Source organism: Branchiostoma belcheri, unplaced genomic scaffold (genome assembly GCF_001625305.1).
Source record: "Branchiostoma belcheri isolate BF01 breed outbred unplaced genomic scaffold, Haploidv18h27 scaffold54, whole genome shotgun sequence".
Taxonomy (NCBI): Eukaryota; Metazoa; Chordata; class Leptocardii; order Amphioxiformes; family Branchiostomatidae; genus Branchiostoma; species Branchiostoma belcheri.
In genome coordinates this window covers 2,214,298-2,225,957 of record NW_017804176.1, presented here as the reverse complement: position 1 = coordinate 2,225,957, position 11,660 = coordinate 2,214,298, and the positions used below count along the sequence as shown (strand labels likewise).

The 11,660-nt window shown below is 39.6% G+C and overlaps 2 protein-coding genes across 2 annotated transcripts; one reads left to right on the top strand and one right to left on the bottom strand.

Moving 5' to 3' along the window:
• Nucleotides 1-387: 387 nt before the first annotated feature.
• Nucleotides 388-7,308, bottom strand: LOC109481093 (recQ-mediated genome instability protein 1-like). Its single transcript, XM_019783564.1, has 14 exons — nucleotides 7,184-7,308; nucleotides 6,722-6,826; nucleotides 6,330-6,476; nucleotides 6,022-6,132; nucleotides 5,533-5,655; nucleotides 5,131-5,264; nucleotides 4,760-4,947; nucleotides 4,579-4,659; nucleotides 3,339-4,307; nucleotides 3,012-3,100; nucleotides 2,555-2,662; nucleotides 2,241-2,282; nucleotides 2,042-2,095; nucleotides 388-1,559 (listed from the first exon to the last, which is right to left on the bottom strand). Exons 2-14 carry the CDS (start codon nucleotides 6,824-6,826, stop codon nucleotides 1,398-1,400), a joined length of 2,313 nt encoding a protein of 770 aa, XP_019639123.1. The 5' UTR covers nucleotides 7,184-7,308; the 3' UTR covers nucleotides 388-1,397.
• A 168-nt stretch (nucleotides 7,309-7,476) lies between these two features.
• On the top strand, nucleotides 7,477-10,576 carry LOC109481148 (GPN-loop GTPase 2-like). Its single transcript, XM_019783649.1, has 6 exons — nucleotides 7,477-7,620; nucleotides 8,012-8,456; nucleotides 8,756-8,912; nucleotides 9,290-9,450; nucleotides 9,774-9,904; nucleotides 10,051-10,576. Exons 2-6 carry the CDS (start codon nucleotides 8,067-8,069, stop codon nucleotides 10,139-10,141), a joined length of 930 nt encoding a protein of 309 aa, XP_019639208.1. The 5' UTR covers nucleotides 7,477-7,620; nucleotides 8,012-8,066; the 3' UTR covers nucleotides 10,142-10,576.
• Nucleotides 10,577-11,660: the final 1,084 nt, after the last annotated feature.

Sequence of the window (11,660 nt, the reverse complement as noted above, 5' to 3'; positions counted from 1 at the left end):
CCTGACATTGCGAGCTCACTTAACAACTTGGGTGTCACTTGGGATGACCTTGGTGATTACAGAAAGGCGATCAGCTACTATGAACAGTCACTACAGATGGAGAGGAGTATCTATGGTGAGGAACATCCTGGTATTGCCAATACACTCAGCAACCTGGGTACCGCCTGGAGCAACCTTGGTGATCACAGAAAGGCGATCAGCTACTTTGAACAGTCAAAACGGATGATGCAGTCTATCTATGGTGAGGACACTGCACATCCTGACATTGCCGATATGTATAACAACCTATGCGTTGCATGGAGAGAACTTGGCGATTATGGAAAAGCTATCATTTATTCTGAACTCGAAAATGAGATGAGGGAAAACCTGAGTAATTAGAACCAGGACCCACAATATTAGCTGTATGCGCCAGAGGAAATAATCTCTTTAGCTTAACACATCATTTGTGATATCTGATGACTGCATAGAGGCAATCAGCTACCATGAACGGTCACCAAATATGAAGCGAAGTATCTATGGTGAGGGTACAGCGCATTGTGACATTGTGACTCACGTAACAACTTGGGTACTGCATGGAGTGATCTTTATGACTACAGAAAGGAGATCACTTATATTTGTATTATGAACTATACTCACTACAGATGAAGCAGAGGTCCATAGTTTGGCTCTATATATAGAATATGGAATATACGTTTTTAGTTTTATTTCATTGGAACTTGCTTGCTGTACAGGATAATGCCATTGTAAGTGACCTGTGTTTATCTTCCAAGCTGGGCTATATGGACGATAATTTCGCTTCAAGGTTGCAGTATGTGTCTTTCATTTCTAAAATCAAATCAACACAATAACAAGTTATCATGTTATAAGTCAATAGCAAAGGTCCCAGTACTTTTGGACTAAGCTAAATTGTCATACACTTATTTAGTGATGGTTTGAAATTTTGTAGAAAGCAGTTGTAATACATGTATTTTGTAAACTACATCATTTATTTACATGACCTTCCATACCTCCAGTGAACAACAAAAAACTTTTTCAATAAAATAAACTGATTTCTTACTACTAATCTGAATGTAATCATTTCTTAACAATGTTATTAATACAACATGTTCAGTAAGTTTCATATATACACAGCAAAATTCATCTATACCATATTGGTGTAACGCTATGTGCAAAGAGCCTCTCAGTAACATTTGTGGTAGGCAGAATTGTTACCTATGTCAGCACACTTCTGTCCATTTCATGACTTTACATTAAAACCCACTATGTAATGTTTCTTTAAAAATGTGCTAGCCTTTAATTTGTGGACATATTCCAAAGAAATTCCTTACTTGTAAATTCATCATGGAATTAAATGTTAGCTTGTTATTAAAAATCTGCCTTGTATTTCATTTTACTATTCATTGTATAGCATTTCTGTCTACTCGTTCTTGAAGCTGTCTGACAACAGTGGGGTTAATGTCTGACAGGGCGATGACCTTAGGTTTGACCAGGGTGGGGCTGACCTCCACCTCCATCAGACAGGAGAGGTCAATCAACTTCCTCTGGCACCCTTCAAGACCCTGAAGGGAGAGGGGGTTAACAAAAGGTTAGCAAATAAGTTGATGATGTATGACAAAGATCATGAGGAGATTGGCTAGGAATGGACATGCATGAAACAATGATTTTTAAACATCTGTTCCTGGTGTTGAACGACATTCACACTTTTCATCCCTGTCCTTGGTGCTGAATGACATTCACCCTGATTTTTCATCCCTGTCCTTGGTGCTGAATGACATTCACCCTGATTTTTCATCCCTGTCCTTGGTGCTGAATGACATTCACCCTGATTTTTCATCCCTGTTCTTGGTGCTGAATGACATTCACCCTGATTTTGTCATCCCTTTTCCTGGTGCTGAATGACATTCAAACTGATTTTTACAACTAGGAAGTACAATCAAATCATTTGCTAATAACCTTATACAGCTTGCACTAGATCTGTTCTATACTGTATTAAAGACTTCACACAAAACTGGTTTTTAGTGCAAATATCCAGAGACAGTACCTCTTTGATCCTCTTCTTGATGGCTGGATCTGTCTTGGATCTGACAACTAAGTTCTGTCATCACAAAGAAATATTATGCAGATTAATTGACTGCAATTTTGAGAGAACAAGTTTACAGTGAGAGGTCATTGCACTCGAAATGCTAAATAGAATGCAAATATCTAAAAATCTACAGTAAAGAGAAGCATGGATACCATACCTTCAGCTCTGGTACTGTGAATCCAATCAACTTGGCCAGAACCTTAAGGCAAAAAGCAAATCCTGTGTCAAATACTATCTCTTACTTACACTAATGTTAAAGTGCTTATGCCACCAATGACAATAAAATACCACATTCAACCATAATAACTATAATTCAGAAGATATACCTTTGTACAAAATTTGTACCCTTCTTATGTTACCTTCCCACCTTACAAATCATACTTCTAGTCCTTAATTTCTGGTGGCGGTTAATCTAATTAAATTTGCTGAATTTGAACAACTGAAGTACTGTTAAATCATCATGGTAACCACCTCATCTCCCAAGTCCACTTCCACGCAGGTCGAGCCATCGTTGATCATGGCTGACATCTTCCACTCACTCGTTTTCTCCAGCTTGGACGTCAGGGTGAGGATGAAAGCCTAAGAGGGAACAAAAAGATCAACTAGAAAGCAAATGTTTACCTTCGCATATGGTCTGCTCTGTTATTTCTTACTCCAACACTTTAATATTATATGGTGACAGGAGTCTAAATCCCTCCTGCTCTGAAATTGCAACATGATGTAACCCAACACTAGTTGCTATGGCGACAGACGCCTGGTTTAGGTCATTGACCTTATTTGTTTGGAACAGAAGAAGAAGACAATATGTTTTCCTTTGGTAAACATAACAAGAAATCTTTTGCATCTGGGAACTGGGAAGTGTTTTTGGTTTTCATGAAGTTTACAAGAATATATCAGAACTCTACATGTGATAATAAATGGCATTTACCTTAACCGTGACCACAGTCCTGTTGCTGACAGGAAGAGTAGACAGCACCTTGGACAGGTAAGTAAAGGGCGGGGTGTCCAAGTCCACACCTGAGGGAGAAACAGCACACATGTAAGTATCACAACCTAACTAAAGGTCTTAATAGGATAAAAAGTAATTTGTCTAAAATTTTGGTCTTCACAAAAGGTGAATGTCAGCTATACATACAATGTACATGTACATGTCATCATCATCATATCTGGGCTTTGATAACGCTACAAATTGACAAGCTACAAATCAATTCTTCTTAAACTATTACATATGTTTAAATGCTGATCTTTATTTCACCTGTATCAAGCCTCCTTTTCTTCATCTCTGAGGGCTGTTCCCTGCTGAAAGGTGTTACTGTCTGCACAAGCTTCTGTGTGGACAAGCCCCCTCTTGCTCCTGGGAAAGGAACTGCAGCGTCACTCATACCGTGCAAGTTTGAAGCTTGGTTGATGTTAGGCTCTCTTTTTACCTTGATGTCTTGACTTTCGCTCTTCTGCTGGACAGTTGGAGGCCTCAAACTTGGCTTCACAGTTGGTAAAGAGATCTCTACAGACTGAACTGGTTTACTTCTGTCTTCAAAAGATGCTTTGTTTTCAAAGGGCCCTCTCTTTGGCACTGTGAAATCCCTCCTTTCTTCCACTTTTCCTGCATCTTTACTTGTCCCTTGTTGCACCATATGCTGATCTCCCTCCTCATCAAATGGATCATCCCATACATCATTGTCGATGGCGCTCATGTTGCCTGCCATCCCCTCCATCAGTAATGGATCGTCCCAGTCAGGTTCATCATCAATTTGGAACACGGCGGATCGGTTCAATGTACTAGAGGTGGAGTTCTCTTGTTTAACTTGTCTGGAACTGGTGTCAAGTCTTTCTTTTCTTTCTTCACTCTCTTCAACCCCCTCTATATCAAATGGTTCATCCCATTCTGGTTCATATTTGAACTCGTCTCTACCTCCCTGATGGTTGTGACCACTTTGTGCAGCAGGGGGGTTCCTGGTAGAAAAATTGTCACTGCTCCTCTGCATCACCCCTCTTTCAAAAGGATCGGTTTGCTCTGTTTTCACAGCTTTTGGAAAACTTATTGCATTGTTTTGTTGAAGACTTCTTGCATTGTTTTGTTGTTTATTCATATTTTGCCTCTGCTGCACGACTGGTGGATTCTGCAGTGTTTTTGGTGGTTTTGTTTCTTGCATTTCCTGATTTTCCAACATGTCCAGTTCCCCAAGGTCCATATTGTCCAAGAAGTCATCATCTTCAAAATCATCTGGATGATAAAAAAAAGTATCCTAATTTTCAAAGTAACCAGCAAACTTTATGCGACAAAGAGGAAAGTATACCAAGCTTTCTGGCACCTTGTGTGTAATTATGTGGTACACTTATATGTGTATTCCAGTAGAAATTATGTTTATTATTTCAAGACAGTAGCTGGAAGCTACAGGGAACAATAGACAACCTGGAATCTACCCAGGTTGTGCATTGGGCTGTAAAACTGCTTTATATAATCTTCTGTAGAGAACATGTTGCACAAAACTGACCTGTGAATGTCACTGGTGGCTGTGTGGTCTTCTTGTTAGCTTTTGTTTCTGTACTATTGCCCTGTCCAAAATCTGCATTTCCTGCAAATAACCAAGCCAGTCATATCAATCCATGTAGCATTCTTAAAACTCTGTTGGGAAAATACAGATATGAAACCTGCGTTATTAAACATACCCCTACCTTGCCATCCAGGCTGCCTGCCTTGGTTGTTCTGTTGCCTGCCTTGATTGTTCTGTTGCCTGCCTTGGTTGTTCTGTTGCCTGGTACTTGCTGTATTTCTAGTGTTGTTGGCTGTTGACTGTCTGTACTCCTGTTGTATCTGCTGCTGTTGCTGCACTAGTGTTGGGTCTGCAGCACCTTGTTCAGAACTAAAACAATATGATATTTGACATTTTCCTGCTGTGTCAGTTATTTCTTAATATTTAAAACTTGCAGTTTGAAATGAAGCTGCTAGGGGGTCATACCATCATTTCTTGCCTGTTGTTGACATTTTCTCATTTAGATATAGTTTGCATTCAGTGAAGAGTTTAATGATTTTTTTCTGGACTTACACAGCTTTGAGTAAGACATTCTCCATCCTATTCTCCTCGGCCAATTCCTCCACCTCTCCTCCCAAGACTTTTACATTCCTTCCATCCAGCAGCAGAACTCCCAGCCTGCACTGCACTGGACCAGACACTAATATCTGACATTAAAAAAAATCATACATGTATTTTGTATACTATACAGACATTTTGGGGTGTGAATGATGCTCTGGTGATCACTTTACAACCTGAAAATCTGATTGGTACCAATTAACTTTTATAATGGCTGCTGATTGGCTGATCTTGTCCAAAGTATTCTGATTGGCTGTCACATTTGCACAACAACACATGTCCACAGTCAGCTTCTTCATTGGCTGTTACTGGCTTGGTTCTATGCAAATTTCGAGGCACTGATTGGCTGGTACTGACCTTTGTGCCAGGTGCCATGTCCACTGCTAGATCTCTGATTGGCTGATACTCCATGCCCTGCAGGTTTTGCTGTCCATCAGTGAGCTGCAACATCAGCATACGGGTCGGCTTCTGCTCCCATGGCTGCAAAATCCAATTTTAAGAAATCACAAAACAGCAACTGTGTTAGGAAATACAGCTACAACAGGGCTTAAACAACCTACATGTGCATTGGATTGGCAATTAACACTCAAAGTAGCAAGATGACATGGAACTTTATGAAATATTTTGTGAAAAAAATTGACAACTTTCTCAGATAAATTGATTTCAATTTCATAGGATACAAAAGAAAAATCTGTGGAGAAGCAATTTTAATTCATTTTTAATTTAAAAATGAATAAAAGCAAGTGACATATGAGTTATTATGACAGAAGGGGCAATCCTTTATGTTTTGCCATTAAAATTTAGCCTTTTAACTAAGAATCTTATTCATCCCAAGTCTAACCTTACCTTTTGAGTTGCCTGTGTCTCTGCAGTTACAGCGTCGTTGGCGTTCTCCCTTCCTCTCAGCTTCTGTAACTGTGTGTAGGCTGGAACACTCACGTCTATCATGGAGTTTATCTAGCAGAGGAGGTATTAAAAGAAGGAAAATAAGTAGCTAAACTAAAGATTAATTGTTGGTCCCCAAAGGTTAAAATACATTTGTACATGTACTAAAAACAATGTAATAACAATACTGTTTGTTTCTTGTGCATTCTTGCTTGAGTTACTGGATCCCAGGAAGATCATATCCAGTTTGTGCTGCCTATCTTACTTACCTGCAGAGCAAATTTGCCATTCAGGACAGTTTTCTGCTCCTGTGCAATGCCTTGTGGGAGGCAGCCGGGGGCAACGACCTGTAGGTCAGCCTGAAGCCACTGTTCATACACCATCTGGTTCAGCTGGGCTCGGGGCAGGTTAGCGCCCTGGAAAATCATAATATTCACAAATTACGAAAAATACAACTTTCTGGTTTGGGATTTTTTGTTGCAAAGTTATAAGTATGACAACACTGACCATTCTTAAGGATTTAACAATATTTTCTATGAATGACTGTCACAAGACAGATGAATTTTGTACAACAGTTACAGCTGTCCCAAGAATGCAATTCTTATAATGACTGTAGTGTTACAGGGCCTCCTGGTATATAACAGATTCAGATGAGGAATACCTGGTTTTCCTGGTGTATCCAATCCAGACAGGCCTCCAGCCACTCCTGACTGACCAGCACATGTTGGGACTGGAGCCAGCTGTTCACCTGTCCAACCTCCTGCATCTAATAAATTTACATACATGTAAATTACATTGTAATTATGCCACACATCCAAGTAAGTCACAATTGCAAACACATATTCCACATATTCCATGACACTGATAATGTGCACGTATTTTTAAGTTCACGGTGCGTTTCCCATTGAATTACTTCTTTTGTTCCAACTGTTAACTCGAATTCTATGGCACCGCAAAGTTATTGAATCTACAATATAATTTTGACATTGCCCCCCTCCCCCTAAGTTATACTTCCATAATTTTGCACTCCACCAAAACTGCAAACAACGCCACAGATTATCAAATCCATACATGCAAGTACACATGTAACCTAAAGTATATCTAAGATGTACAGACGACCTACCTTGAGGTGCTGTCACGGCCGTCTAACGGATAAATGTCGTCTGATTCGAGCTGACCTAAAAATATAATTTTGAACCCTCGCGCGGGAACTTTAGCCGAACAACAAACAAAGGTCAACTATTTCTATCTCCGCCGAGAACAAGAAACGCCGAGGTCAGAGTCTAAAATGCAAACCAAAGAGTTAGTCTTACATAAAGCGGATACAAAAACGTTACAATAAAAAATTGTTATAAAATGCAACTGTTTATAGCTTCAATACTGATGTTTTAGAATGATACAATGACTGTTCGTGTACAAATCAATGCGCAATGTGAGTAGACATACTGCCAAGATGGCGGCGGCTGGAAATTTTTGTTTCCCTTTCCACAGACCTGTTTGAGAAAAAGACCTACTGAACGCTGACATTAGCCTGACGTGACAAGTACGATATTGTAAAAGGTATAGGATAGTATTCATATGCTTTGTGGTTTGTTTCTGTACGATTTAGTGATTCCAAGCGTTCACATTCTAAGTTGAAAGCGACGTATAATTTGTGGGAGGGGGGCAGTTGTTTCATGTGCATATGTGTGATGTGCGACTTGACGTAGTTGTCGAGATTTTTGTCAATGCAAAACGTGCTTAATTTACAAACATTGAAGAATATAATGAAACTATTCAATTTTCCGAAAAATCAATGATAATTGTTGCATACTGTATGGAATTTTAACTATCTTTCTCCTTGCTTTCATCAAGGAGGTTATATTTTATATGCCTCATAGTCATAACACTTCTGTACTTTCATTTTCCTTCAAGAGTTGTAACTTACCAATTCTATTCTCATTGCCTCCAGGATAGGCACATTTACTAGATAGCTCAACACTTGACATCACTGAAACATCATCATCATGCCATTCGGACAAGTGGTCATCGGTCCGCCTGGTTCGGGAAAGACAACCTACTGCCGGGCCATGCACGAGTTTCTGACCGGTCTCGGGCGCAAAGTCACCATCGTCAACCTGGACCCCGCCAACGACACTTTACCGTACGAATGCACCGTAAACATGCAGAGTCTCATAACCCTGGAAGACGTGATGGAAAAACTGAGACTAGGACCAAACGGCGGTTTGATATACTGTATGGAGTTTTTGGAGAAGAATTTGGACTGGCTGCAGGACTTGTTAGAGAAACAGAAGGATCGGTACTTCCTGTTTGACTGTCCAGGACAGGTGGAGCTGTACACACACCACAACTCTGTCAGGAACATTGTGGCACAACTACAGAAGTGGGACTTTAGGGTGGGTACTTAACTCAAACATGTACTTAACCTTTAGTAGAGATCCATGTACTAATTGTCCTAAGATCTCGTCATCATCATCATCACTGCATGTCAATGTAGAAAATGAAGGCCTAAGGCCCTTCAATTATAATCTTATACAAAATAACATTCGCCACTCAAAAACAGATTACTATGCAAATTGCAAAGGGATTTAGTATACTTTGCATTTACCGTTACTAGTAACTGTGAGTGCATCTACTAAGCTTTTCTGTTGTCTTCAAATTTTTAACAAAAAGATGTGTTTTCTCCCTCCCACAGTTAGTGTCTGTCCATCTGGTGGACTCTCACTACTGCAGTGACCCGTCCAAGTTTGTGTCCATCCTGCTGACCAGTCTGGCCACCATGGTCCAGATGGAGTTGCCACACGTCAATGTGCTGTCCAAAATTGACCTGGTGGAAAAGTTCGGCAAACTAGGTGAGAGCAGTGTTAAGTAATATATTCCATGGATCCAGTAAGACATCTGTATAGTCTGCAAAGAAATAGCTGTACATGTGTTTCACAAAACATGCTATAATGATACTGTTGAAATACAGTGGTTTGATTTTTGCAAGTTGTGCAGCGCCTCTCTACTGTGAAATCCTGACACTGGGAATAAATGTGCTTTTGTGCTACAGTTTTGTTTCGAACTCAAAACACTCAGAACCTCCTTTGCACTTCTACCAGGAAATTAAATCCACACCAAAAAAAAAAACAAATCTACAATATCTTCTCATGTGCTTGCTATGTCATTGTCATGGTATATAGAACATGTATTTCTTGATCTTGAATTTGTGTTTGTCTTTGTTCTGTAGATTTTAACCTTGACTTCTACACTGATGTTTTGGACCTGCAGTACCTGTTTGGACACCTAGAGGGTGATCCATTTCTGGCCAAATACAAGAAGTTGAATGAGGCTATTGTAGGTGTTGTAGAAGACTACAGCCTGGTGTCATTCGTTCCATTGAATGTTGAGGTGTGTATATAGTATGAAGCCCAGACAACACTGACATTGTTGAATAACATATAAAAAGCAATTTTTTCACACTTACTACATTTATACAATATACTACTAATTCTAACTTATTACCAATGTACAACATAGTCCTGTAGCTTGATTTCTTTGAAAGGTTAAGCACTGAATTGATTCGCAATACTTACTAAGTGGTGGATTATTTTTCTTATCCATGGACCATGTCAGTGGAATCTACCTTAACATCCCCCTTCTCCCTAAGCCTTCTCCCTGTGCCCAAAACTACCGTAGCAGGCTGAAGGTTAACACATGCTTTCTTCACACAGGATAAGGACAGTATGAGAGAAATGATGAAGGCAGCGGATCGTGCCATTGGCTACCACTGGGGGGAGGGGGAGGACCGCACCTTACAGGCCATGATGTCATCAGCTATGGGAGCAGACTATGAGTACTTCAAATATCCTTTTTTCTTGTTTCATTCTTTGTTTGGGCTTCGAACCCAGAACCTTTAGATTGTAAATCAAGAACCCAGACCATAAGACCACCTTGTCACCTGTTTGTGTGTACTTGCTGTGTTTTTAAGATGGTCCTTAACACTGCCACATCAGCTCAGGTACAGGAAAGATACATGAAGGAGGATGGACAAGAAGAGCAGGAGGAAGAAAAGATGGATATTTTCCCTGGCAAATTGTGACAGAACATCAAGATTGTGCATTTTTTTTTAACAATAGAAGACCAGGGTCTTTTCAGTCCACTGTACCATACTTGGTATTATAGGTTGTAATGCAACATGTTTAGAAAAAGTTGCTGTATATTTTTAGCATCCATCTATCAATATTTTTGTGGTTCAACATAATCTAAGACTTAAAATTCATTAGAACTGTGACTGTACAGTTCATATCATGCTTGATGTTATGATATATTATTATAATATTGGTACCATGTCTTTTATGGATATTGTCAATCTAGTAGGGAACTTTGAGTACTGTATATGACAATTCCAAGAAGAACAGTCTGTAATACGTTGTACATGAATCTATTTTGTTATGAGCATTGCTATCATATAAAAGGATCCTTATGTTTCCACATATACGTTACATGAATGATGAAATAAACATGTAATTCTGCATGTCTCTAGTGTCCATGATCAGTACATGTACATTAATGAGGAGTATTTATGGTATTTGCAAATAATTCACAGGTGCCATACTGGTTCCATCATCGGCCATATATTTATACAGTTATACATTATACATGGCATGTGTTAACAGAAACATTAAGAATTGTCAGGCAGTTTCCTGGTTTGGGTGTCAAACATGACGAAAGATAATCATATCATAGAGTGTGAAGAAAATACAGGGCGTTAGAATGAGCAGGTGAGTTGAAACTGTTTAAACGCACAAACGATATTACACGAAACCAGTCCAGACCGGGTTTTGGGATGGAACAGTTTCTATAACGTGTATGTCAGCATTTACGGTAATAAAAAAAACATTCCATCTCTGCCTAGACTGATTTTTGGGCATGAAGTTGAAGGTCTGTTTTTCCTCGGTTGAACAGTTACGTGCACTGTGGCACGTACGCTAATCAGAAAACCAATCCACAAAAGGTTCCAACACCTTTTACTCAGACTGATTTTGAGCGTCACGTTGAAGTTCGATGACGTCAAAGGTCGCTTTTCCAACGCACTATCCTCGTATAAGCGTCTGGGACATTGCCTCCTTCTAATTGAGTGAGTGAGTTTCAGCTGGAACAGTTATTGCATTGCAGCACGTACGGTAATCAGAAAAGCAATCCCCAAAGTTCTTGTTTTCTTCACTACTGCTCAGACTGATTTCCGTCTGATCTCATATTCATTCATGAGTTGGTATCAAAACGGCGACTTACAATGTATGTGAGTAGGTCGCGAAACTAACGTGCCATATTTTCACTTCAAACGATATTACACGAAACCAGTCCAGACCGGTTTTTGGGATGGAACAGTTTCTATAACGTGTATTTCAGCATTTACGGTAATAAAAAACCGATCCATCTCTGCCTAAAAAGATTTGTGAACATGAAATTGTTTTTTCTTCGGTTGAACAGTTAGGTGCACTGTGGCACGTACGCTAATCAGAAAACCAATCCACAAAAGGTTCCAACACCTTTTACTCAGACTGATTTTGAGCGTCACGCTGAAGTTCGATGACGTCAAAGGTCGCTTTTCCAACGTA